The following is a 27,818-nucleotide window of genomic DNA, read 5'->3' on the forward strand; positions in this document are numbered from 1 at the left end:
GGTTAAGGTCTGACTTGGGCTCAAGTCATGATTTCAAACCCCGTGTTGGGCTCTGTGCTGACAGCTGACAGCTTGGAGCCTGGAGCCTACTTCAGTTTCTGTGTCTCCCTCTCTCTCTCTGCCCCTTCCCTGCTCATGCTCCTGTCTCTCTCTCTCTCAAAATTAAATAAATATTAAAACATTTTTTAATTAAAAAAATAAAATTAACTTTTCCTTCTTCCAAAAAATAAAGTCACTGTCACTATTTCAAACAAGAAAGAAAACTAATTCATTATTACCAAATACTTTTTTTTCTCTATCTTGAAGACTTGTATAAAAATATTTCCATAGGGAAGGGGAGAGGAGGAAAAACTGCCATGTGAGAATAGATAACTTGTAACAACCTATTTTTTTTTTTGTTTTTCCATTTTCAATCCACCATTTTGGTGGTGTTGCAGCCAAGGTATGGGGTGGGTGTCAGACAAATGTCATAAAATGAACCACCAAACATTTGGTTTCCAGATCTCTTTATGAATAAAAAGCCTGCCTGGTGGTTGAAATAAGAGCAAATTGGACTCTGTCAACAGAAACTGTGGCAGAATCATTCTAGAACTATTCCAATATTTTCCAATCTAGTCTCCAACCAGCAGCAGAGATCAGAGGCACTTTTTCTGGTTGCTCCTTCCCCACCTTTTGGACTTGATCTTGTAACTCAGTTGGGGGAAAACAGACACACCAACACTGTTTCACCATAAGTGATATAACTCTTGCTCACTCTCTTGAGTTTTCTGGCTCATGATTCATTCTCTACACTGACCACAGAACCTAAAGCAAGGTATGCACTTGAGGGGAGTATTGCCTCCATTCATACTAGGGGGAGACCTTCCATATTTGCTTTCTGTGTTTGCTGGATAAAAAGCTGCAGGAGCAGTGGCTGGATTCAAGAAAACACTGAAATGTCCAGATGCACAAGCTTGTTTCCTGGAGAACCTGTACAGGTTAGACATTGGTAGGTGAGTGTGTTTCCCTGCCTGGAAATCCAGCGTTGGGGAAGCCATAAATAAAATGGCTCTGAAGTCAGACACCAGACACACATGACCCTCAGGAAATGGCAGATTAATCAATTCTCTAAGAAAATTGAATTAGGTAGACAAAATGCAATGGCTAATTTCTGGCCAAATCTCTCTGTTTCAGGATTATATAATTCCTGATATTTTGACCAATTGTAGTGAAAACTTTTCTGCAAAATGTGGAAGACAGTGTGTGAGATCCGGGAGGGCTCTGAAGTATTCTATTTAGTCTGCAAATGGTACAAAGTCAAGCACCACAGTAAAGTAACTGTGACCCGTAGGGGCCGAGTAGTTTGCCACAAAACACCCAGCACAAAGCATGTTAGTAACAGTGTCAGGAGCAGATCCCAGGTCTCTCGGTAACCAGATCAGTGTGACCCAGCCAGCTCTAAACCGTTCTTTGGCCTTTCTAGAAGCTTCTTGTCTGCCACATGGTCTTCATGTGGTTCTTATGGCATGATTGAAAGGGTGAAGTGGAGGTCAGCGGGATGTCTGGCTTCTTCTCATCTTATTTCCAATACTTGTAAAAGGAAAGTGTAGTCTAGGATTTGATTTCCTGCTCCCAAACATGGGAACAACCCTGCCTGCCTCTGCCCCTCCACATGGAAATAGAGACAGAGCACCAGACTGGAAGTGGGGACTGGAGTTCCACCTTTGCTGACTTTAAAGCATCTGGGGTTCAAGGCCCTTGGACAAGTTCCTTAATCTATTGTGCTTCACTTAACTCAAAATATATGGGTGTGGGATAATAATACCTACTCCACCCATTTCTGTAAGAATGCAAGGGAAAGATGTACAGGAAAAGTAGTTTGAGTTATGAGGAGGAAATGTGAAAGTCTGGTTGAAGATGGAGATTCCTGGGGCCTTTGAGCTAAGCGACATCACTCTAGGCTGAGCAGAGCCTAGAGGAAAAGTCTGTGGGGGATGGTCGGTGGTGCTGGACTTTTATCCGCAGGAGCATCACAGCCAGAGCCGGGAACGCAGAAGGTTGGCAAGGCCTTCGGGAAAGGTGTCCACTTGGCCCATTCTGCTCTCAAGCCAGCTGGGCCTGCGCAGCTCGGCGGGACAAGTGCCTCTTGGGGCCGCTTCCCTAACAAATGAAAAAATAATGCCCTTGAACCAAGAGTGAAACTGAACTATCTAAGGAAAACACTGTGAGCAAACATCAAGAGCCGAGGGAAACCATCTGATTAGGGCACCTCGGCTCGGGAGCGCAGCTGGTCCACCCACACCCTGCACAGGAGGAAGGCGCAGCTAGACCTCCGGTGGCGGGTGGAGGGCGCGTGGGGCCAAAGCCATGTCCACCACCACGTGCCAAGTGGTGGGCTTCCTCCTGTCCCTCCTGGGCCTGGCGGGCTGCATCGCTGCCACAGGGATGGACATGTGGAGCACCCAGGACCTGTTCGACAACCCGGTCACCTCCGTGTTCCAGTATGAGGGGCTCTGGCGGAGCTGCGTGAGGCAGAGCTCAGGGTTCACCGAGTGCAGGCCCTACTTCACCATCCTGGGCCTTCCAGGTAGGCCCGGCGGCAGCACCGGGGCCCCTGAGCAGGTGAGGGCCCGGGAGGGGTGTCCATGCTCCCTGCAGCCAGGAAGGACCTTGGAAATCACACCAGGGACTGAGCCTCGCCTCCCACCCCCCACCGCTGGGTGTGACCCTTGCAGCTCAGAACAAAAGGGTGAATAATAGAAGTTGGCTCCATGGCAAAGAGGGATATAGTCATACTGGGGAAGAAAATCAGAGAGTTCATCCTCAAGTCAAAGGAATTGTGGGTCGTGAAAAGAATGGATTTGTTGTAAGGGCAAGCATTCTCACGCTACTAGAATAGACTAATGTTCCTCAAAGGAGAAAATTGTGTTCATGTATATGCGTGTGACTGGCTTTTGCCTGCACATACATGGGAGTGAGGAAGTAGGATGGTGAATATTTTCTTCTAGCCAAAAACGCTTATAGAGAGCTAATTTCATTTCATTTTTAATTCAATTCCATTTTACTTTGGAACGTTGAAGGCTCTGCAAGTGCCAGAAAATATATACTGCCATTAAATTATAAATATCCTTTCTTTGCTTTGCATTAAGAAGTTCTAGTATGCACTCCTAAGAAACAATGTATGCCAGAATATTATAAGTTATAATTATATTATAATCACTTCTTAATACAAATATAATTATAAATGTGACAACTTTTGACCCCTGAAGATAAATTAAGTTAAACCCCTGCTTTTAATACAGATAATTATTTCAAACATGCACATGAGAACTTTGCATTCTAGATATTATGAGAGCTACTTGTATTTAAAGAAAAAGGGCAAAAAAAAAGAAAATAAAAGGTCAGTCCAATCAGTGGCTCCAAGGAGTGGCCAAGATATGTGTTTGGTGAGGAAGGGAAGAGTATTCAATTTGTGGGTCTGAAACAAACACCTTGTGAACAGGTAGATAGAAATAAATTTGCATGAAACTGTTAAGAGCCTTTGAAGCACTTGAAGTTGAATGATGAAAAGCAATGCAACTAATTTATCTTCATTTTTGGAAAGAAATAGGAGATGGGTGACAGAGTAGAACTGGGGTATTTACTGCAGTTTGGAAGCTACTCCTATTACAGGGCCAGCAGGATCACTGACTGAAACCCCCGCCCAGGGAGGCAAGGCAGGTGGGACCTGGTCACAGGGAAGACAGCATGGGGGAAGAATCAGGCTCTCCTGTGAGGGGAGAGGCCAGAAGGGAGGAGATGCAAGACCATGGGTTGTCGAGCTTTGCTGCATTTTAACTATTTAGTAAAGATAAAAGGGGCACCTGGGTCCTCAGGTGGTTAAGCATCTGACTTGGGCTCAGTTATGATCTCATGGTTTATGGGTTCAAGCACCATGTTGGGCTGTGTGCTGACAGCTCAGAGCCTAGAGCCTGCTTTGGATTCTGTGTCTCCCTCTCTCTCTGCTCCTCCCCAATTTGTGCTCTGTGTCTCTCTGTCTCTCAAAAATAAATAAATGTTAAAAAAAATTTTTAATGAAAAAAAAGATTGATCTTATATTCAAAATTGAGGCATGACATCCCATGACTTCATGCTCGATAACCTCGGCTCAGGGCCACACCACACATTACTAATCTCTTGCTCATCCTGTTTCTTCCCACACATGGGGTCCCACACCATCCTGTCTGATCAGTCCCTGTCCTTCTTGCCATCTCTCCTCCTCACTTAGGCTTATATCCTCCTTTCCTACAAGATCTCATGATTCTGATCATTGTCAGCTTCTGTCTCTCTCTGGGCACTGACAACCAAATTAAAAGAATACATTTTACTGCCACCTCTCACTCTTAGTCTTTCTGAGTCCAGTTTCTATCCTCCATCTCTCTAGAGTGTTTGCTCCTTTGACTGTGGCAGATCGGGTAGAATCTTCCAATCATCAACTGCCAGTTCTCAGTTCTCATCTCCTACGCATTTTAAAACCCAGATTCTCCCATGGTTCCCCCATTTGCAGCTTAATTAGGTGCAGACATGACTGCCTGACACATATACCCTCCCATCTCCCTCACCTTGCCTGACTTATCTCTTACTATTCCTCTGCCCCCCAGCCTATGCTTCTCCCTGTCCATTTTCTCTACCCTGGGCTTGATCCTGGATACCCATTTCCCCCACTGCCGAGTACCTCTCCACCACTCCACTACCATCTCCACAAATCTTCTCATATGCGGGGTCCAGCTCAAATATGACCTCCTCTGCAAAGCCTCCTCACATCCCTAAGTTGAATAGGATCCCACAGATCTCTGTACCAAACCCAGGGCACTCTGATAGCATTGGGCACATCCACCCTCATCACAATGCTCACAAATTGAAAAAGCTCGAAAGCTCCAGGCAGCCATCCAGGCAGAGGTATATCCCAGTCCTGCCTATCTGGGTCAGGGGAACAGGATTCTAACAAAAGCCAGGAAAGACATTTCTTGGGCCTGAAAATGCAGAAACGGGGATACTTGAAATCACAGTTAATGTATGGCCATGGGGCACAGTGTGGATTTAAGAAAAACCATGCTTTGTGCAGCAAAAGTGACTACCATGTGCATTGGCATCCCAAAATGCAAATATTTGTTTGGTGACTTAAGATTTGGCTGACTAATGTAGGGGATGGGTGGGAAGATTCCCAGAAGGAATAGGCTAAAGACACTTTCAAAAACTGAAGGCAGGAACATAAGAAGGAGCAGCCAGAAGGAAGGCCAGAAGATGGCGGGTGGACACTTGTAGGGCTCCCAAGGAAGCAGAAAAAGGTAAAATTAACCACCCAGGACCTGGCACCTGGAGGCACTGAAACAGCTGCTGAGAGCATTTTCTTGAGCATGACAAGGGGCTGAGGGAAGAGAGACCGGAAGCAGAGGAGGTGGGTGAAATGTCCAGAGACAGAAATGGGAGGCTGAGAGTTCAATTCGACCTAGAGCTCAGGGGAGTACCACCCTGTAGCAGAGAATTAAGCTTTAAAGTTACTATAAAAGCATGAGGCACATACCATTGTGATACTTCAGTAAAGAGTCATAATAATCACTGCCAATTACTCAATTCTTCTCCCAAGGATAAGCTCTTTTCTTGCAAAATCTCACATAACCCTTCGTTCATCTGATAAAAATATATCACGTTTAGTTGGAACTTACAGCCATGGAATAATTTAATTCCATTCAACTAGCTGTATTATGTAACCTACAGATAGATTAATGAGCTAATGGTGGTAGTAGCAGGACTGTTTACCTGTATATGACCAGCTCTGTATAATTTATAACTCAAGACACCCTCTCATTGTATTCCAAACAGTCAATGCAGCATGTAGTTCTCCAAGGACAGTGCCAAGAAATAAAAACAGCGAGCATTTCTTGGCCTGTACATAGATTCTCCGGTTGAAGCTTCACAACAATACAGGGAAATGGGTATTAGCTTTGTTTTCTACAAAAGTGGAAATGGAGGCTCAGATAAGAAGACAAGTAAGATGCCCAAGCCCCCATGGACAGGAGATGGCAGATACAGGAAATGAACACAGGGACAAAAGATTTCCAAATCTGTGTCTTAAGCCGTGCCCATGCTCAGGCTCTGCTAGAAGGGGCTGCCTTGAGAATTGAAGAGATTGGCCTGCACTTGAACACAATAAGAGTAGAGGGTACCTCTGCACCTTGACCCATTTATAGCCATATCATCACAATGTACAGTTAGGAGTACCAAGTTTAAAGAGTGAATGACTTATATGTCATTACCTTCTCCCCGCCTCCATTTCCCAGCCCTGGAGACAGTGGGGGAAGGGCAGCAAAGGGCTGTCAATAAGCAGGGTGGGGAGGAGGTAAAGACCTGGAGAATTCATGTCCCTGGTCCCATGATGATATCATGGTCAAGTAACGTTTTTTTCTGTGTTTGCAAGTATTTGGATTGAATTTGGTGCCGTGGCAGAGCCCTACAGTTAAAGGTGGATGAATTGGGATCAAGGGCATAGCTTGCCCAGGTACATCTCATGACCTTGCTCTCCCCATCTGTGAAATGCCTCACAATATGGCATTTGTACAAAAGGGCTTTGCAATCCGTTTACCAAATCTGGTTCTTGGTGTCAATCAGTCATTACTGCCTTGTCTATACAACCCAAAGCTCTCAGACAGGACATTTGATCTTCCAGGGTTTTTTCTTCTCCAAAATCAAGCATCTTTTATGAATGCAAATGCCCATACTAAATATTATTTAGGGTCCTCATAACTACCCGGCTAGCTCAGTCGGTAGAGCATGAGACTCTTATTTAGGGTCCTCTTTTTTTTCTTTCAGCCCCCCATTTCTACCTGTGTTCTGGCACATCACTGGTTCCCAGACTCTTTGCAGGCACTAAAGGTCTTGAGTTTTCTTTCATACAACTGGCTACATTGGCCCCTTTCTCCAACAGTGTGAAAAACCAACAGCTACTGAAGAGCTAGAGAGTGTCCCATCAACCCACTAATCATTTACACACCTAGAAATGGGGGAAGGTGTGAATGAAACCACATTTAACCCAGGAACCAATTCTACAAAATCTAAAGCACAAATCCATAATTGAAAAAAATATGAAACTGCTTCTTAGCACCCTTTCTAAAGGAGCCAGCTGGTGTGTTTCTTCTTACTACTGGCTATTTGACATTAAGTGCAGGGTTCCTGATCCTGTGAAAACAGCTTGTCTTTCCCCAATGTCTAGTGGAAGAAACTGGCCCTAAGAGGTAGAGGGGTTATAAGTTAGTGACATACTTAAAGAAATCGGGGTGGGGAGGCCTCTTAGCTTTTGGTCAAGATGTTTCCCTTTCTTCAAGAAAGAAATCTATTTTACCCCAAACATACCTTTTTAAATATGTGGACAAACATCTAAATGTGTCCACACTATCGTATATCTGAAGGAGATCCCACAGAGAACTGAGAACACATCTACAAAGCCAGAGAGAACCTGTACCTGAGGCATAAACTGCGGCCACTTGCCCTATGCAGGCCCAGGAATGAGAATGCGGACTTAGCTGGTGATTGTGGAGGCAGTTGCTTTGACAGCAGGGCAGCCACACACAAAGCATCAGGCCCTAGCAGTGGGGGCCCCATTTCTTGGTGGGGACACACATGGCTAGAGTCACGTAGCTGGACCTCACCTTAGAGTTGAAAAGGAAGGACAATGAAGACGGACACCTCACCCATCACCACCTCACCTACCCTTCCTCCTCATTGCCAACCAGATCTTGAGCCCATTTTTCCTGACCTTCCCTCTGTCTTGGTCCAGGGTTTACTCTTCCTATTCTTCTCTAAATCTGCTTCCCCTCTCACCCTTCATCTTCTTCAGGCTTCGCTTTTTCGAATCCTCAACCATATTCTATCACCGTGTGAGAGGATTCAGGTTTATACAGTTAGTACAAGCCAACACCATGTGGGGTTGAAGAGAGAGAACTTTTTAGGGAAAGGGAGGAAACTGACATTGGATGAGCCCAGCTTAGTTTTATGCTAGCACCAAGTAGCATCTGGTCCTCACAATATCTTTATGCAAAAGATATCTCTATCCAGCTTCTAGGTTGAGGAACTCAGCTTCAGTGAGGTTAAAAGATTTGCCTAATGACACCTACCTGGCGTCACATTGTTCTGTAGGATTTCATGGGACACAAAGGACTTCCATATTGGTTCCCTGAGATCTCAGGAGAAACTAGGCCCTCCCACCCTTGTTCTGAAGGGCCTTTTCTCTGAGGTCTGGCCTCAGACTTCCCTCCTCTGGGCTCCCCTCCTTTGGACTCCTCCATCAGCCTCCCCTGCCTCCAATCTGAGGCCAAGCTGTGCCTGAGGTATGAATCCTCTTTAACCTCCACCAATAAAAGCCTCAGGTCCTGGCCTTTGGCTCCTGGTGATTTTCTGTCTCATAAGCACAACCCCCACACCCCAGCTAGCTCAGGGATGTCAACCCCTGGGAATTCTTTCCTCTCAACTCCTCACTCTAAGCACCTCCTCATGAGCCTCTTGAGAGCTATTTTCCCAAATTATTCCTTGAAATCTTATGTTATTGAACAATTTAATGAAAATCTCTAGGGGTGGAGACAAAAACATTAATATTTCTTTAAAAACTCCCCCAAGAGATGCTAAAGTGCAACCAGGGTTGGGAACCACACCCAAAGGCACCTGCCTGTCAGTCCATAGCTGGTTTGGGGGAATAAGATATTTTGCAACAGGGAGGGAACACTGAGTTCCCATTTTTCTGTTTGCTTCTGTAAGCCCTGAATCCTGCCCACCCTTCAAGCCTGATAATGCCTCATTGTTTATTGGAAAGAATGCTGTAGTCACACCTTTGGCGCAGGGAATCAGTCTATAGAGCCGTTGACTCACCTGTTATCAACTGATAAGCTTATGTGCCTCTTGCTCAGAATAGCAAATAAGAAACAGAGTGGCCAAAAGAGAAACCTACCCCCTTTGAGAGAAGTTTCTCTGGGTACCTATCTATAAAGGATTAGACTCCCAGATGGTAGAATCTTCCAGCCGGAAAGAAAGTTCGGGTCACCCCCATGCATCTCCATGGTCATCAAGACATAGGGGAGTTCTAGCAATGAGTGGTAGAGAACATTTCCTCCTACTTCATGGAACCTGCCCCCATCATAGCTCCCACTCTCAGAAACACCCCTCAAGGGATCTTCAAAGCAAGGAAGAACTTGGTCTATGCACCCAGGCCCAGGATTGTGACTGTGACAGTGGTCCCATGAGATATAAAACAATGTTGTGTCTTTTCCAACCACAGGCTAAGAGAAAGGTGCTCAGGGTAAGGGTAGGCTCCTGATTCAAAGCAGGTACCAGTGTTCATCAGAAATCCAGAGGTCAAGAGAGAGCAGGAAGGATACCTGGCTCAGCAGAGACAAGAGGGCACCTGAGAGCCTGAGGCAAAGGCTGAGCAGGACAGGCTGGCCTGGGCTCCAGTGCCCAAGGGCTCCTGTGGCACAACAGCAACAAGTCCCCTCACGAGGCAAGTCCACTGCCAGCCTCGCAGCCCTTCTAATCCAGCAATGTCCGGAAAGACCATGTGCCTCAGCCACAGCCACCCTGTGATATGTTTTCAGGAACAAACATTAAAACTACTAAGACTAAAGAGTAGATGACCCCACCCTTGCTGAGAATCCAGAAGAAATGTAATTTTTTATAGAATGAGGAAAAGACATCCTTTATCCTACTTAGTTAATATTGTTTATTTGGTTTCTGTTTGTTTGGTTGGTTGGTTGGTTGGATAGTTGGTTGGTTGCTTTGGTTGGTTGGTTGGTTGGTTAGTGGTTGGTTGGTTTTGGTTGGTTTGGTTGGTTGGTTCGTTGGTTGGTTTTGGTTGTTTTAACCAGATGCCTTGCAGGTGTTTCTCAAAAGGGATAAATTATTGTGTTTTCTGAGTAGCTTAAGGCTTAAAATGTCAGAACAAGAGCAGTTTTTAAAACCTCCAGCGGGTTTCTGGGCAGATTTGAAGTTCTTAAGAATCCCATGAGGACAAGATGAAGAGAACGTCAAGCCCCTTCCTCTTCCCATGTGTTCAGTTTTCTGGTAGTAACATTCACATTAGTATAGCCTGGAGGATATTTCCTTAAGTCTGGGGCTGCCTCACAAATATCCTCTCCATACCTGTCCTGAACCAGGCTTGTAGTCTAATGGTATATGTTAAAGAGAACTAGAACCACATCATGAGTGACTATGAGAAAGTGGTTGTATTATGCCTTGGCCAAGATACTCCCCAAGTGAAAAGAAATTTGAGATTCAGGATTTCCGGTAAAAATATGATCTTCCCAGGCTCTAAACTGCTTGAAGGCAATGATTATTTTTCATGAACTTCTGTACCTTCTACAGCATCTGACAAAGCATTTTGTAGAGAATTTAAGCCTAAAAATACTTGATGAATGAATGACTGAATTCATGGATGAGTTATATGGTTATGTAACATATGACTATGAGCATATACCAACATGTGCTAGATGAAAACACAAAGATGTAAATGAACACACAAGTAGATGACACACTTGCATTCGTTAATAAGGGAATGAACAGAATGTTGGTTCCCAGTATCTTGTGGGGCCAGCAAAGCCACTGAGCAAGGCTGTAGAGAACAAATGTGGCACTCTAGGGCCCTCCTATGTTAGGAGTGGATCCAAGAGCCACTCCAAGGCCCTCCTGGGTTCTCTTTGCCCTACTGGGGTCACCACAACTCTACCATCAGAATTTAGCTGCAATCTCAAGATGCCAATGTTAATCAATTCAATTCTTCCAGGAATGAATGGTCAGATCCTGGAAGATTGATCTACACCATAAACCAATATATTTACCCTGAGAATATAGTTGCTAATAGGACCAAGCCTGATTATATAGCTGCTTATAGATTCTCTGCTCAGCAGAGAAGCAAAGTTAAAATCAGAAGTGATTTTAGTGCTTCAGGGAGAAGAGAATCAGAATCAAGTGGCATAGAACTAGAGTGACCGGATACCATCATCTCCAAAGAAAGTTGCCATGACCTCCATTCCTCAGACAATGCCAAAGGATCTTCAATAAATTCTGCAATATCTGCCTCAATATACTTCATTGATTCCCAATTCTTCCATCATGACAAGTTGTTTTGTGATACACAACCTTAGAGTGAATAACCTAGCAGCTCCACTGATATTGGCCATATTTGAGATGAAAATGTTCTTGGAGAGATTAGAGAGAAATTCCTCCCAGGACTCCCTTGTCTTGAGAGTCACATTCATAAATAAAATCTCCTGGGACAGGTTATTCCCTGAGATGATTTTTAGAGAATATTTCTTTATACATTTTTAGCATCCAAGGATGATATTTCATTGCCGAGTCTCCAAGTTTGGAGGATACATTCTCTTAGGTGCTTAAAGATCCTTGAACCCTAATGGCAACCTGTTTTTCCAGGATTAGGTACCTCAAAGCAATATACTGTAATGGGAAAAACAATTTTGAGATAGTTCTGGGTTTGACCCCTGGCTCTTTCTTGTCCCTTGAAATATGTCTTTGGGCAAGTTCCTGAACCTTCCTATCTCAATTTCTTCAATTATAAAATGAAGGTAATCATATCACCGACACTGCAGAGGTTTTTAAGTGTGGATTAGATTTGTTAATGTCTGAAAAGCCACTTATAGCTTTCAATCAAAAGTAGCAATTGGCTATGATAACTAGGGTAAGACAGAGCTTTCTGCTTTGCTTCATACAATTCTTCAGTTCTGCCCCACCAGAAATACCCACACTTGGGGCCTTTCTGTCTGGAAAACACGAAGACTCATTTGTCTTTCTTCTGTAAAATGCATTATGCTTATAGTGGGCATGTTTGCATTATGCTTATAGTGGGCATGTTTAATGACTGTCTTTCCCCACTTCAACATAAGATCCATGGTTGACCTATTAATTACTGTCATCCTTGTGCCTAGTCGTAGGGGCTCAGAAAAAAACTGCTGAGACATGTCAGTGCACATTAAGGGCACACTAGAAACCACTTTGGATATATCTGGAGGGGAGGCACTGGGAGAGAGTCCCAGCAGGATCTACAGCTTCCATGGCTTCCTGAGAAGGGAACTGCTGCTAAACTGGTCATGTTGAAGGCCTGTGAATGATATAGCAGTCTGTTATATATACCCCAAAACCTACAGCTCACCCTGACTATAGCAGTCCCTTTGGAAAGAGGCGAAAATTTGGTGCCCTTGGTATATCACCTAGACTAGAAGAGAAAGATGTTTGGGTTAGAAGCCAAAATCACACACTTTTACTATAAACTCTATCAATAATTCTTCATGTCGCCTTGGTCAAGCCATTTCCTCTTCCTAGTCCGCAGCTTATCAAGCTTTAAAATGAGGAAATGAGGGGCACCTGGGTGGCTCGGTTGGTTGAGCATCCGACTTCAGCTTAAGTTATGATCTCACAGTTTGTGGGTTTGAGACCCGCATCGGGCCCTCTGCTGGCAGCTTGCTCAGAGCCTGGAGCCTGCTTTGGATTCTCTGTCTCCTTCTCTTTCTGGTCCTCCCCTGCTCATGCTCTGTCTTTCTCGGTCTCTCAATAATAAATAAATGTAAAAAAATTAAAATGAGGAAATGAAATAGGTATCTCTTGCTTGTCACCACTCCTATAGTCCATGATTTTCTCATTCAAGATCTGAGACAGACAACTGTGTGCAGATCCTTCAACAATCAGATGATTGTACATAGTGGTTTTGCATTTCTCACAACTCCACATCCCTTGGCAATGACAAGGTTCACAGTTTATGGACTTGTTATATCTTAGGAATTTGATCCTGGCTGGTTGTGGCTGCTTTATTTCATTAAACTAAAGCTGATCAATCATGTGGAGGTGGTCTTATCTATCTGCTTGTGTCATGCCTCTTGTCCCACAGCCATGCTGCAGGCAGTGCGAGCCCTGATGATCGTGGGCGTTGTCCTGGGTGCCATCGGCCTCCTGGTGTCCATCTTCGCCCTGAAGTGCATCCGCATAGGCAGCATGGAGGACTCTGCCAAAGCCAACATGACACTGACCTCTGGGGTCATGTTCATCATCTCAGGTAAACAAGCAGCCAGGGGTCCCTCTCTCTAATGTGATTCTGGGAATGTCAAAGTAAAATTATCTGGCAGAGGAAACATGGCTTCTCCCTACTGAGCATGGTTTGAACATGGATCAGAACTTTACACACTGGGACTCAAGATCTGAGACTAGGGCCCAATTATGCTCTACAGAATGATCATGAATGTTAAGGTCCCCCTTAGCTGCCACCTGGCCTTATTTATTATAAGAGATTCTCAATCCTAAGGTAGTCATGTGACTCAGTCCCTAAAGACATTATTTTGGCAAGATTCTTGAAAATGGTTTTAAGGAAAGAATACTTGAGACCATCAAAGGACCAGGCCCAAAATACTTGTATTACTAATCCCTTGTCCCAAGATGCATGGAAAATCTCTTTCTGCACACATACAAAGCCTTCCACAATTAGATAAGAGAATCTAAGCACTCTAACAGAGTCTAACATAATGCCTAGCACATAGTGGGAATTCAACAATCAATGCTTGGATTAGCCATTCTGTTATAGGAATGGAATATTATACACCCTACTCATCTCAACTCATTTCCGTATACATTGCCTCAGAAACGCTGTGATCCCTTTACAGCTGACTCTGGGGCTTTCTTGTTTTTTGCCCGCAGGTCTCTGTGCAATCGCTGGAGTATCTGTGTTTGCCAACATGCTGGTTACTAACTTCTGGATGTCCACAGCTAACATGTACACTGGCTTGGGTGGGATGGTGCAGACTGTTCAGACCAGGTAAGCTTCCAATCTAGTCTTAGTATTCGGTGGCGACTATTGTTATAAAAATCCTATTAAACACATATGCCTAATGTGACTGTCAGTGCCTGAAATAGCAAAAATTTATCAGAAGCAACCATGCCATATCATAAATCAACAATGATCTGTAAATTCATAAACTTCATTTCAGTGAAATATCCTTGGTGCTATGACTTGAGGCTGAGCTGACATTTGCATTGAAATACAACGACAGTTCACAGTATTTATCTAACATGCGTACACAGGCCCCATTGTGGTGGCAATGAAACAGGCACGATTAGCCCAGGCATGTAAATGAGCATCAACCCACATCTCCAGGCCATGGCGGGAAGCTGACTAGGGACAGGTAAAAGCTTGAGTAGAGGTGAGCAAAGTACAGTATAGGTGAGAAGACTAATGTGATGTTTCTTCCTTGCACAGCTGCTGCTGCTTCTCATTCTAAAAATGTGTAGAGTACCTGCTGTGGGCCAGGAGCTGTTCTGAGACCTGGGGATAAGACAAGGTCCTCATCCGCACAGAGGTTACAGTCTAGCTGAGGGAGATGAAACCCTTCTATAATTTGGTGTCAGAAGGAGGGTAGAACTTTTAAACGATGGAAGAGCAACTCTAACAACCATATTCATTTAGCCACTTCAAAGGGACATCTTTCAAAGCAAGGAACAGCAGCAAATTCTTGAAGGAGAAAAATCTTGTTCTGAGGCAGTGATGTAAATATCATATCTAAGTGACTCATCATCTCTGGAGTGGATATACTTGGTGGTATTTCCCCAGCCAAACCATCCTGGAATACAGACAGGGGCTTAGGTTATGATAAATCCATTACTCTCTGGCTCCCTGGAACTCCAGTCTCCATCCATGTTCCTGCATTGTTTCAAGAATGAGAAGGAAGTGATCCCTATAGGCTCCCCTCATCCTCTTCTGTGATCTTCCCATGGTCTCTTGGTTACAAGGGCAACTTAGAAGTAAGCTGACCAACCCATTTTGGTTTTCCTGGGACTTTACCAGTTTAAGCACTGAAAGTCCCACGTTCTGGGAAATTCCTCCTTCTTGGACAAATCACACCATCTCTCTAGAACCTGCCCTATCCCTTGGTCAGGCAACTTCAGTCCTGAGATTGAGACTATAGGATTCTAGAAGGTCCCCTGAATGCCTTGTTCCTGAAGTTTTCCCCTTCTTTCTGTCTTCTCATCCTCTCTACCCAGAAGTCCCACAAGACAACACAGCTGCCAAGAAAGATCTTGACAGTCAACTGATGGGCTTTCTGGTACTCCATTTGGTCCCAGCATCCCATCCTCTGCCAGTGCCATGTTAAGTGTACCCAGGCTACAGAGTGCCTGCTTTCATGCTATTCAGAGCTTGGGAGGTGTTTTATATTAGCCTAAAATTTTCTTTTTATAACCTGAAATATTTACCACTTTTTCAAAATTAGAAGTGCCATAGGTTGGGTTGCTCAGAAACAGACCCTGAAAAACAGATTCTGAGGCTCCATGTGCAAGTAATATATTAAGGAAGGGAAGACTGCATGGGGAGTGAGGCACCCAGGACCAGGAAGGGGGTAATTGCAATGAAATCTGGAACTCAGCCCAATCCTGGGGAGCTGTGGGCATGAAGCATACCTCAGAGTTGTCTTGACTCCCCAACTTTCATACTGCAGCACCAATTAGCCTCTGTGCACATGGGCAAACTGGCTCCAGTGGCTGAATCAGAGCCAGACCTCCAGGGTCAAGCACAGGGGCTAGCAGGCAAAGGCCACAGGAGCTGAAGAAGAGACACAGAAATGGTGAAAGGGACATAAGGGACATGGGCAAAGCCCCGTTAGTGTTTACTACAAGGTTATTTCCCACCACACACATACCCGCACACACACACATACACGCACACACGCAATCCATTTTTCCCAGCTTCTTGTTAAAAAAAAGTTAGAACCGGCAGTACTGGGCCCTCACTCTCTATGGCAACAATCTCTGCAGCTGCAGAACAGATGCAAGGGCTCACCCTCTCCAGTTTATCCCCACCACTCTCAAATATCCCAACGCTGGGGCCATTTATCATTATGCTTGTGGAGGGTTTCCCCACTTCATTCATTTAAATTTCTTAGCTGTCCCAGGTAGGTATTTAAGTTTGCTAACCTTGACCAAGAGAATCTAAATGAAAGAAGGAGACCTCAGTCCCCATGTTTTCCTCCTGCATATTTCAAAAGATAGTATTAGCTTAATGATGAGCTATGAATGCTTTGGAGGCAGAGGGGTCTGCATTTGAATTTCAGTAGCTCCTGTGTCCTTTCTGGGTCTTTGGAAAAGTTACTTAGCCTCTCTGAGCCTCAATCCCCTCAACTGTAAAATGGGAGTGAGAAATCCTGCAAAATGGGGCATTGGAAGAAATAATGAGATTGTGATAAAAGTGTCCATCACAGTGTCAGTAAGGGCTGAATAAATGGTAGCGATGGTTGTCATCATTAACATTACGCAGTCACTCGACCATCTATAGGGGTATCAAGGACAGGGGTTCTGTCTGCACTAGGGCAGAGGGACCGTGGCTGCCCCCAGGAAATTCACCCAGGGTCCCCTCGGGAGGAGGCCCAGGAAAAGGTTAGCTGTTAAGCCCCTGGCCACTCAGGGGAGGGCCAACAGGCTGGGATGGGGTTCTTCATTCCAAGCCAACAGCTCTTGAAACAAATGTATGTCTTTTCCAAGTCCAAAAGAAATAAAAAAAAGCTTACTCCCAGAACTTTATCAAGCCCTGAGCTCAGTCTGCCAACTTTACCCTTTACATTACACTTGGTCATCAGGCTTATATTGCTTGCTTTGATCCTGCTAAAATGTGTGTACTTTTAAAGCATATCTAAAGTATCTTGTTTTCTTAGGTTGTGGAGGCCTGCACACATATTGCTGTCTTCCAGAACTAAGCTATTGGTTCTTAGTTGGTGATTTTTAAGCATACTAGGGATTCATGGTATTCCACAAACAGCCCCATGCTCTTTGGTGAACACAAGGGGAAAACCTCCAAGGGCAGGTATCCTCCATGCTGAGCCATCCTTTTCTGTGGGGCTCTTGGAGATGAAGGGAAAGTTGGTAACTTTCTGATCAATGGAAATACCCACTGATATCCTAAAAGTTTTTGGCCATTGTCTCCACCATCTACAAAGGTCCATGTTGGATCAGAATTTATTCTATTCTCAGGAGACTTTGTTCTCAGACAATCCTTCTCAGGTGTAATTGAGCCCCAGGGAGGCACCCCTCACAGGAGAAGGGCACCAGCATTGGAGTCAGACCACCACAGGTTTGAATTTTCGTGCACCATGAAAGTGAAGTCTTATTCACCCCTGCATCCCGGCGCCAGGGCGGTGCCAGGCACACGGCGGGAGCTCAATGAATACTTGTCGAACAAATGAGCAAACAAATGAAAGAATGAATGGTCACTTCACATTAGTTCTTCCTGATGATAGTGCTCCTACCCTCATGGACAGCCGCCGGGGCTACTTGAGTTAGGTAAGATGCAAGTTCACTGACCCACAGTAAGAACTTGAGGGGCCAAAATTCCTTCAGAAATAATAACTTCAGACTGCTTCCATATCTCTCAAATTTCTCTTGCCAAACCTTGAAGACACCCCCTCCCCCAGGCCAATAGGGAGGGAGACGGATTTCCAGAAATGTTTCTCTGCGAGTAGAGACTTATAATTAATTCCATGCCTGAGTGATGCCAGGGGCCTGAGAATCCCACTGCTGTTTTACTGACGAGCTTCAGTTCTGCTTCTGTTCTCCAGGGTCCCTCATCCAGTTGGCTGGGACCCACCGGAGCATTCAGCAGCTTGGTCAGGGATAGGTGTGGAACCCCCAGAAGGGCTGACAGAGAGGAGGGGCGTGGGCATGGCCAGGTGCAGTGGGTGGAGTCTGAGAATGGAGTCACCCACACTCATGGCCTCACTTTCCCCTCAGATACACCTTCGGTTCGGCCCTGTTCGTGGGCTGGGTCGCTGGAGGCCTCACGCTAATTGGGGGTGTGATGATGTGCATTGCCTGCCGGGGCCTGGTGCCTGAGGAAACCACGTGAGTCTCCCCACCCCAGTGCAATCAGACGTTTCATCCGAGTCCATTTTAAAGTATAATTTTCAGCCAGAATGATCGGGCTGGGTTTATGGAAGAGCTTTATTAACTGAAGGATCCTTTTATGGGGGACCTAAAGAACAGAATAGGAGCATTTCAGCTGAGCAGATTTAGGAATGATCCTGTTTGAGAGAAGTAAATATCTATCCAGGTTTCCTCTGACTCCAGTATTCTGGAACTCAGTGGTTCTCAGCTGGAAAACAATTCTGCCCTCCAGGGGATATTTGGCAACAAATGAACACTTTTGATTATTGCAGTTTTGGGGTGGGGTGGGGTGATCCTGGCATCTAGTGGGTGGGGGGCAGGGATGCTGCTAAACCTTGCAAAATGCACAGGCCAGGCCCTGGCGACAAAGAAGCATCCGTTCCAAAATGCCAAAGTACTGCTGCAGAGAAACCCTGCTGTAACCCCGTAAAGGGGCCCAGAGCTGGGAGACCTCGATCCCAGTCCAGTTCTGGTGCTAACTAGTCCTGTGGCTTCTAACAAGTCACTTGCCTTCTCTGGGCCTCTGCCAGCTTACCCATAAACTGCGCAGGTTAGAGGAGATGAGCTCCATGTAGGTACCTTCACGCTCACAAATTCTGTGATTTTTTTTTTTTTTGGCCTAATTCTGTTCACCTGAAAAATTGTTTTCTTGTTGAGCTTCATTGTAATTGATTAACAGGAAACCCACTGGTCACCAACTACCGGCTTAATACAAGGCAAGAAATTCTGCTCCAATGCAGAGGCAGAAAAGCCAGTGTCTCAAAGCCTGGGGGTGACCAACTGTCTAAGTTTGCCCGGGGCTAAGGGTTTCCTGGGACTTTCCGGGCTAAAACAGAGACATTGCAGGGGAAACAGAGTGGGCTGCCCTCTTATCAAATACATCTGTGGTCACCGAATGTTTCTTTTTCTCTCAGCTACAAGGCCGTGTCTTATCATGCCTCGGGCCACAATGTCGGCTACAAACCCGGAGGCTTCAAGGCCAGCACTGGCTTTGGGCCCAACAGCAAAAACAAGAAGATATATGATGGGGGTGCTCGCACAGAGGACGAGGTACAATCTCATCCTTCCAAGTATGACTACGTGTAACTCCAAGACACCTCGGAATGGGCAGAAGAACCCCCCAATTAGAGTGCACTCACAAACAGGGAGATTTTACCTTGACTCCTGATTGCTTTTGACTCACAGTTGGAAGTTAGAAAAACCTTGATTTCACCCGTGAAGAGGTCAGATGGTCTGGGCCACATGTCTCCACCTCTAGTGCTCTATCACAAAAACAGCAGAGTTATCAGATAGGAGTTAGAGGCTACAGTTCACAGTTTCCAATTCTGTATTTCTTCTTTTTTTTAAATTTAACCTTCCTAATCTGATGATAGAATGTAGTTTGAATTCCTATCAGACAACAGCCCATCAATGATCTATTTCTCAACTCATCCCCCAGAACAATTCTGAAAGGAAAAAAGGAGAGTTGATCAAAAGACACCATTTTCTGCTATTTGATTTTAACCTCCCCCACCAACCTGGCTACTAATAAACACTGATTAAAGAAGAGGTGATGGGGAAAGATATTTGTAATGTCTCCAGCTCATTATCTGAGTTTTCTTACACTGTGATCTTGAACATTACCTGGACCAAAGTGATTTCAGTTTGAAGAACGCTTTCTGCTTTTGTTGGCATCTGCTAATTCCCACCAGATGCCCCCCAGGGGTCTCCTGGGCTCTCCACTGCAGGGCCTCTTTCTGTCACAGGCCAGAAAGTGTCCTAGAAGAATGAGAAAAGAATATTTGTGGGTAATATGAATATACTTGGTATTCTAAATATAGTTAGAATAAATAATATATTAGTAAAATGATACACTGTCTCTGTGAATTAGCCTCACCCCTGCACATGAAAAGAAGAAAAAGAAAAAATAATTGCTTTGATATTGTCAATATGGACTTTGTAAAATCACCCTGAAGTTTGGATTTCATGAAATGCTCACTCATCTTAATTGTTTCCCTTTGAGCTCTAAGGACTGAGACTACACAAGATAGATACAGTGTAACCCTGTAAAAACCAAAGGATGAAACCTAGGGAGTGAGTTGAAATCAGTTCCTATGAAAAACAAGAAAACGATGATGACCCTGAATGTAATATTATGTTTCCAAGTGACACATGTCCACTCTTGCATGGCCAGAGGTCACTGTCAGTTAACAGTAGCACTTACTTGGCCCTATGGTTACCCTTGTTATTCGTAGAGCTCTACCCTTCACTAAATTCACTTACAATCATTGCACCATTGGATGTTCAGGAACTGAAAGCTCTTTGTAGCCACACAACTTACCCATGTTCACATGCCTGCTGCAGAAAGCCTACACTCCTTCTAGGCTATCAGAATTCTATTCCAACACCTGAGCCAGAATAGCTCCTCTGGAAAGAAAGATTAGTGCACTCTCTCAAATTACCTAATAAGGAAGCAGCAGGCAATGGGGGAATCTCACCACTGGGTTATTATTTGGTGAAAAAATAGTATTCACAACAATAGTACATACAAAAGTGGCCTCTAAGGAATTGGGTGAATATTCATAGGGGTCTTCAGACTGGACAGATTATGTCTGGGGAAATCCAAATCACAGCCCATTCAACAGAATGGAATTTTGTTCACCAGCAGCCAAAACAAACTCAGAGACCCTGCTCTATCTCAGATTGAGTGTTCATGGAACTCATTGTCTGAGATAGGATAAAGGATAAATAGATAAATCAGCCCAAGGGGGGAAAAGCAGGGATGGGGGAAGACAACTGAACAACATAGAGCATGGAGATTATAAAGGGTTCTCAATGACTTGAAAGCCATGGGCACAATGGGCTCCCCTTCCTACCACCAGAAAGCCCCTGGTCAGGTGTGCAGCCTTGAGGCACGTCTCAGCTGGATTTTTAATTAGCACATTCTCTATCCAACACATCATTGTTTGAAAGCCTCCATGGAGTTAGGTTGTGCCTTGTAACTGTGTTGTTATTGTTGCTCTGTCCTATTGTATATGCATTGACTATTAACCTGCATGTTTTGTTAACTAAATATTAAAAATACTATTATCTCACATTTGAACAACTCCTGGTCTTTTGTTCTAAGCTTCGGGAAGTGGAGATGGAAGTCTCATCACCTCAAAGCTGAGGACATCTTCTTAGGTTTTCTGATCCAGGCCAGTTGGTGGTTTCTGAAAATTGAGAAGCCAGAATCAAAAGGGATTTCCTCAGCAGCCAGGCATGAGGCATGGGATCTGAGGACCATGTTTAGCCTGTCTGACCCTTGGTGCACCAGCCTGAAGTGTCGAATGTCATTTACTAGCCCATGAGCTAGTAAAACAAGAGAACCAATGCCTGAGTCACCTCTTATTGCTGTTGAGGGCTGGGATCACCCCTCAGCTGTACTCACTGAGGCTGACTCAAGCTTCGGAAACAACATGAGCTGTAGAGTCAGAACAGCCCATCCTCAAATTGAGGGCACACCATTTCCATCCCACTTGTGTTAGCTTGAGCAAAGGTCTTAATCTTTCTGGGTGTCTGTAGAATGGGGATGATAAGCATAATGGAATAACACAGGTATAAACACTCAACTTGCATAACGTTAGGATAAGCAGCGCACTGACTTAGGTAATCAGGATATCGGAGGCCAGCATTGGGTTCAGGCACAGCTGGATCAAGAAATATGACCAAGATTCTACTTTTTCCTGTCCATACCTCAATTCTGCCTTCCTCTCTATTGGTTAGCTGCTTATATTTCTCAGCATATTCCATCTTTCAGCTAGGGTACCTTGCCAAAAAGATGTATCTCCTCCCTGATATCTGTAGGAGAAAATAAAATCCTAATAAAATTATTGGACTATTTGAGTCATGCAGCTACCTCTAAACATCTTCATATAACCAGAGCAGTGGTATTTAGCTTAGCCAAGCCTGGGCCCCACAGTCAAAATACAGAAACTTGTTGTATGCCAGAAAAGACCCAGAGTCCTTAGAAATCAGGCAAACTCATTGCTTTGCCTCATTTTTTATACCTTTGGTTGAACCTGAACTCCAAGAAAAGCTTCAGAAGCACAACATCTGAAACTCTCTGACCAGTTACCAAACAGTGTGGTATTTATAGCACAGAGGGAAGATCTGAGAGATTTACTCTGGTTCTCACAGAAAATAGATAATTAAAACCAAAAAATGTCAAAAACATAACATTCAACTTTAAACCAAAGGGATTACAAAACTGGTTAGTGGAAAACTGTCCTCGGTTATATACTTTTGAGCTGTTTAGGTTTAGATTTCCTAAGATTAGGGGCATTTTGAAGACTCTCATGCAAAGACATAAATGAAGGAATCAAATCATAATATATATGTTCAAAATATGACTCAACATTGTTATCCATAAAATTCCCTGGGGAATCCCAAGCTCTGGGCTACTGAGTATTCCTCTGTCATCACCTTGAGACACAAAAGGAAGGAGGTATCATCAATATCTCCATGGCATGGCCAATTTTTTCACCTTTTTCTAGGATAACATCAGCCCGATCCTGCCTCCATAGAACATTACACAGTGTCAACCACTGCAATGGCTGCAGTTTCTTCCAAAGCACCTGGCATCTCAGAGCCGACACTATACACTGGACAGAACACTGTACTTGGGATCAGAAGCCCAAACTTCTTGTCCTGACTCCACGGCCAAACATCCATGTGAACTTGAAGGATCAATGACAAGAATTCACAACATGCTTTCATTATTTTCGTGTTGATTCCTTGTGATTATCTCTACTGTATTTAGTGCTTTGACATATGCTTCATCCTCAATCCTCCAATGGTCTTGACCTCACTAGCCTCCAACCTGTGACCAATCTAAGTGAGGGCCCAAAGCTCCCAGACACGTGCCCGCAACCACACACATACTCACAAACACAAATGAACACTCACAGATACACACATGCAAATGATCAGTTATATTTCTAGACCCTCAGCAGGGACCCTAATTTCTTTGATTTTTCAATTCTTAGACTTTTGCAGGTGCCTCAGAACTGCTTTTGAACGATTCCATTCCTTGAGCTGAAGCCCAACTGATCTTTCCTACTTACCAATCCACTGTTAGAAAGGAAAGAGATTATTCTCTCTATAATAGCTCAAATTAATATGAAATAAGCATTAAAATAAGCATTAGGAGTTGAAGATAAACCTTTTGGTTTAATATTGAGTCCCAAATACTGTGTCATGGGGACAAAATGTCACTAAAGTATTTAATTTAGATTAAAAAAAAAAGTTCTAACAGTGATGATTGTTAGTGTGCATACCACACAATACTCAAAAGTAAAAGCAAATGCTACCTAAGGACCAAATAAAATGAAATCTTTTAGTGACCCCTACCATAGGGGTGGCTAAAAGAAACCAGACTTCTTCCTTAGAGAGCCTTCCAGGGAAAGCTGGGTCCTGTGTGGAGACAAGGAACATACAAGCCCCTTTCATAGAAAATATCATATTTTGTTCTGTCAACCTATATTTTTGGAGGAATGTAAAGATAATATTGTATCAAATATAAAATAAGACTCAAAATATTTGTCCTTTAATCCAGCAATCTCCCTTTTCCAAATTTTCCCTAAGGAAATGATCATAAATATTTATGCCTAAAGATATATATCAATTGTTTAGAAGAGTAAACCTGGATCCAAAGACTTTTTAAAGTGGTTGCTTCTGGTTAGGGATATAATAATACTTTTTCTTTATATTTTTCAGACTTTTCAAATTTTTTCAACAAGAGTATCTTCATTTCGTACCCAGAATAAACTCCCATTTTACTGAGCAGACTTTAGGAATGAAAAACGCATTGATGGCAGAAATGACTACTGGAGAAATACCACTCTGAGCTTTAAAAAAAATACAGATGATTATGAATGTTAATATTACTATCCTTATCATCTACTTAGATCTAGGAGATCTCAGACATAGCTTCTGGCACTTTCTGTACACTAGCTCCAATCCTCAAAATAACACATGAGACAGGTATTATTATGCCTGCTTCACAGATAAAAAAAAAAACCCCAAAGCTCAGTGAGGTTGTGTCTTGTCCAAGTAAGGTAATCAACTGTCCTCGTTTGTCCAAGACTGTCCTGGGTTTAGACTGAAAGCCCTGCATTTCAGGAAACATGTCAGCTCCCAGGAAATCAGGAGAGCTGGTCACTCTATGCTAAGGCTACGTAGCTAACAGAAGAGCATGGCTCCACACCTCACTCTCTTCTCTCTTCCTACTATGCTGAAGTGAATCCCACTAAACAGGCAAAATATATACATAGGAAGGAAGGAAGGAAGGAAGGAAGGAAGGAAGGAAGGAAGGAAAGAAAGAAGGAAGGAAAGAAGGAAGGAAGGAAGAGGGACATGGGAGGGAAAAGCAAATCAACTTTAAAGAAAAAATGTCTGCCTATGAATCCAACAAGCATAATACTTGAAACAACATATGGCAAATTCTATTTTTTTAAGTTTATTTATTTAAGAAAGAGTGAGCATGAGAGAGGCAGAGAGAGGGAGAGAGAGAATCCCAAGCAGGTTCTGTGCTGTCAGCACAGAGCCTGACACGGGGCTTGATCTCACCAACTGTGAGATCAAGACCTGAGCCAAAATCAAGAGTTGGACACTTAACCCACTGAGCCACCCAAGCCACTCCTACAAATTCAATTTTTAATTCTCAAGGTAAAAAAAATGTCAAATGAGCAAATGTATTGTAAATGGTGGACAGATGGTGGGAATGGAAGAGAACATCAGGTCCCTTCTGAGCTGTCGCATTCACCTCAGCAAAGCTCTCAGGGTGCTATGCAACATGTGTGCACAAAATTTTAAGGGTTCAAGGGCCAGGGAGACTGGGGTGTGATGCCACCTGAAATGCAGGGAAAGCCCCAGGGCCCCCAAAGTGTACTATCTGCAGGCAAAATCCTCCAGTGGTAGCAGCTGACGTTCCCGGAGATTGGGTTTGGGCCAAGACCCATGTCATCTTAGCATGAATTAGGTTGGGGCCCCAAACACTGGGGTGTGAGTCAGTCTCCACTAACCTTTGAGAGGCTTCCCATTCCTTTCTTGTCTCAAGTGGAGCAGAATGTAACTGGTCTTAGGTTTGTGACCAGTCCAGTCTTTCCCTCTTATCAAAGCTGCCACCCTTAGTCCTTGTTGACAATAAAAAAAAAAAGCTTATTTGTTTTACTTGACAAGCCAACTTGAATTTCCCCCAAAGTATTTTTTGAAAGGTGACATATCAAACATATTAGGCACGTAGGACTTTGCTACCCATACTTAATGGCCAAAGGAGGACAGTTGCCATGGCAATGGCTCTGATAAGGACGATGGAGTGAGACTGAAGAGTGAATAAAATACCATCATGGGGCACAGGCTGCCCAGCCAGCCAACCCCTTGTGATACCGGGAGTGTTTGCCCAAGTCTTAGGAGTTAAGTCATAATTTTGAGAGAGAGAGAGAGAGAGAGAGAGAGAAACAAAAATGTCCAGCTGCAAACAGGTTGAGGGGTGGGGGTAGGAGGTCAGAATATGGATGGAGATATTTTGAACACCAGTAGTACGTGCATGTGATTGTCTTGTCACGAGGACTGGCAGAGCCCTCCCTCTAGTGGCTTTCATGCAGACTGTCCCATCCATCTTCAGAGGAGCACGACAAATAGAACAGGCAGAACCCGATGAAGGTTCATGAAGAGGTGGCATCACAATGACCCTGACAGCCTCCCTGGTAACATACAGCAAGACTCTATCTGGCTCATCCTCTGGGACCCAGGAGTTCCATTCCCAGGAATCTGCTCGAAGGTCATCATCCTGACCATGGTCCTTCCGCTAAGGGAGTCCTCGGCGGAAGAATGGTGTAGAGAAAGTGTGAAAAGAAACTTGGTGCTGCTATCACTCCAGACGTGTGTCTTGGCATGTCCAAGGAATACCACAGAAAGTGGTAAAAGAAAGCTGAAGAAAAATAAAGGCTTGACTTCAAAAAAGCCAGAATCAGTCACATGAAAAGAATAAATTCTCCACCTGGGGAATTTGTAAAAGTTCTGTGCATTTTCCGGGTTCCCATTCCTGGCCTGCAAAAAGGGCCTCTGTGTGATGTGGGAAAAAAAGCTTTTAGGCACCAAAAAACTACCAGCAAATGTCTGTCTAGATATATTGGTGAAGTTTCTGTCTTTCTATAGGATTTTACTTTCTTCTTGGACTTTTGAAGGCAGAACATATATGTTCAAGCTACAAAACAGCATGTTTTAAAACAAATAGTTAAAGTTAAATTTAAACCAGGGAAGTTGATCGATGTTAGTTCTTTCACCCTCAGGAAGCTTCTGAACAACAGCAATAGAGTCTTCTGCCTTGAATTGTTATTTTCCTGACAAGCATTTTATTGAAGTAGAATGAGTGGCAAATTTAATGAAAAATAAATTTTCTCTATTCTGTATGTACTTTTTACTTAACATTATTCAGATAATTCTTATTGCCCTCTACTTTATTTATAGGTATTGTAAAAGTGAGATTATTGACATTTGGCTCTGAACTTGGTGTCTAACTTAAAATTATTCCCTCAGTCCCTGTTGGTTATCTAGTTCTTAGAACCAACAGTCCCTCAATTCATTGCAGTTTCACTAAGTATTTAAATATTTGAGACTATCATTGCTAAATACTTCCTTAGTAATTAGTCCAGACCAAAATCAGATACAGACTGTGTTTCTTGAAACCAAAATGCTAATACCCTTCATCTGAGAACCAGAACGTATAGAACACCCCACATAGGAGCAAATGACCACAGATTTCAGAAAAATGTATTACGCGCATTACCTTGAATTCAAACTGTTATGAAAGCCCAGAGTACAGTGTTCATCCATGATGACACGTAATACAAATGAATCACCACTCTCTGGAAAAGCTCTTTGAAACAAACCCCAAACTTTTTTACCTTCTCCCTTCCCCCACCAAAAAATAATAATAATACGTAGAATAAAGGGGACAAAAGACAGAAGGCACAAAGAAATTTCGTGCAGGGTTGTTTTTAATTCTGTAAAACCAGAAAAAGAGGGGAAAACCCCTCTTAATCCTAACAGCAGGTGAGAAGTTAAACTATAGCACATTAGCATAATGAAATACAATGCAGAAGATAAAATTGTGTTTAAGAAATCATCACAACAGATGGAAAATTTCTCATCCTTTTGTTATAAGAAAGGGCAAAATGCATCATTGTAAATACACTATGATCTGAATCATGGAGAAAAAAGACAATCTGAAAGGAAATGCATCACACTATCAACAGATCTCGAGTTTAAGTGCTGAGACTTGGGTAAGTTTATTTTCTTCTATTCTGTTTTTCTAAATTTTCTGTACGGGGCATGTCGTTTTTATATTTGCAATGACAGTACTCGTTTTGAAAGACCTACACATGTTCTCTTACCTTGTAGCATTCCCAGCCCTCTTTGCTCTTTTCTTCTTCTTTTTTTTTTTTTAATTTCTGAGAGAGAGAGAGACAGCATGAGCAGGGGAGGGACAGAGAGAGAGAGGGAGACACAGAATCTGAAGCAGGCTCCAGGCTCTGAGCTGTCAGCACAAAGCCTGACCCAGGGCTGGAACCCACGAACCTTGAGATCGATCATGACCTGAGCCGAAGTCGGACGCTTAACCAACTGAGCCCCCCAGGTGCCCCCCTGCCCTCTTTGCTCTTGCCTGCTTCTACTGTAGAGGCTGGAGAAGCTCAAATAGTCACTTTTCCAACCACCTTTGTCCTTGCAGAAGCCACAGGGCACAGTTCCAGCGGTGAGATGTAAGTGGAAATCTGAGCCCTGTCTCTGCCCTTTCTCCCTCTTCCTGCCTAGAATGAAGACGCAGTGAATGAGTGGGGCTGTAGGATCCATCTGGGAACCGAGCTGGAGAG

At 43.8% G+C, this 27,818-nt stretch overlaps 1 protein-coding gene across 2 annotated transcripts in view; it reads left to right on the plus strand.

Moving 5' to 3' along the window:
* The window catches only part of CLDN18 (claudin 18), a 26,650-nt gene extending 7,440 nt beyond the window's left edge, over window positions 1–19,210 (plus strand). Inside the window, exons 1-5 of one of the 2 annotated variants that reach the window (XM_077756641.1) lie at window positions 2,347–2,566; window positions 12,899–13,063; window positions 13,699–13,816; window positions 17,773–17,883; window positions 18,840–19,210. In XM_077756641.1, coding sequence (XP_077612767.1) covers window positions 2,347–2,566; window positions 12,899–13,063; window positions 13,699–13,816; window positions 17,773–17,883; window positions 18,840–19,011 — 786 coding nt within the window. In that variant the 3' untranslated portion in view covers window positions 19,012–19,210. Of the gene's footprint in view, window positions 1–2,346; window positions 2,567–12,898; window positions 13,064–13,698; window positions 13,817–17,772; window positions 17,884–18,839 lie in introns of those variants that run through there. The other variant, XM_077756642.1, reaches the window with a different exon arrangement.
* Window positions 19,211–27,818: the final 8,608 nt, after the last annotated feature.

The sequence above is a fragment of the Crocuta crocuta genome, unplaced genomic scaffold, assembly GCF_008692635.1.
Source record: "Crocuta crocuta isolate KB4526 unplaced genomic scaffold, BGI_CrCroc_1.0 scaffold337, whole genome shotgun sequence".
NCBI lineage: Eukaryota > Metazoa > Chordata > Mammalia > Carnivora > Hyaenidae > Crocuta > Crocuta crocuta.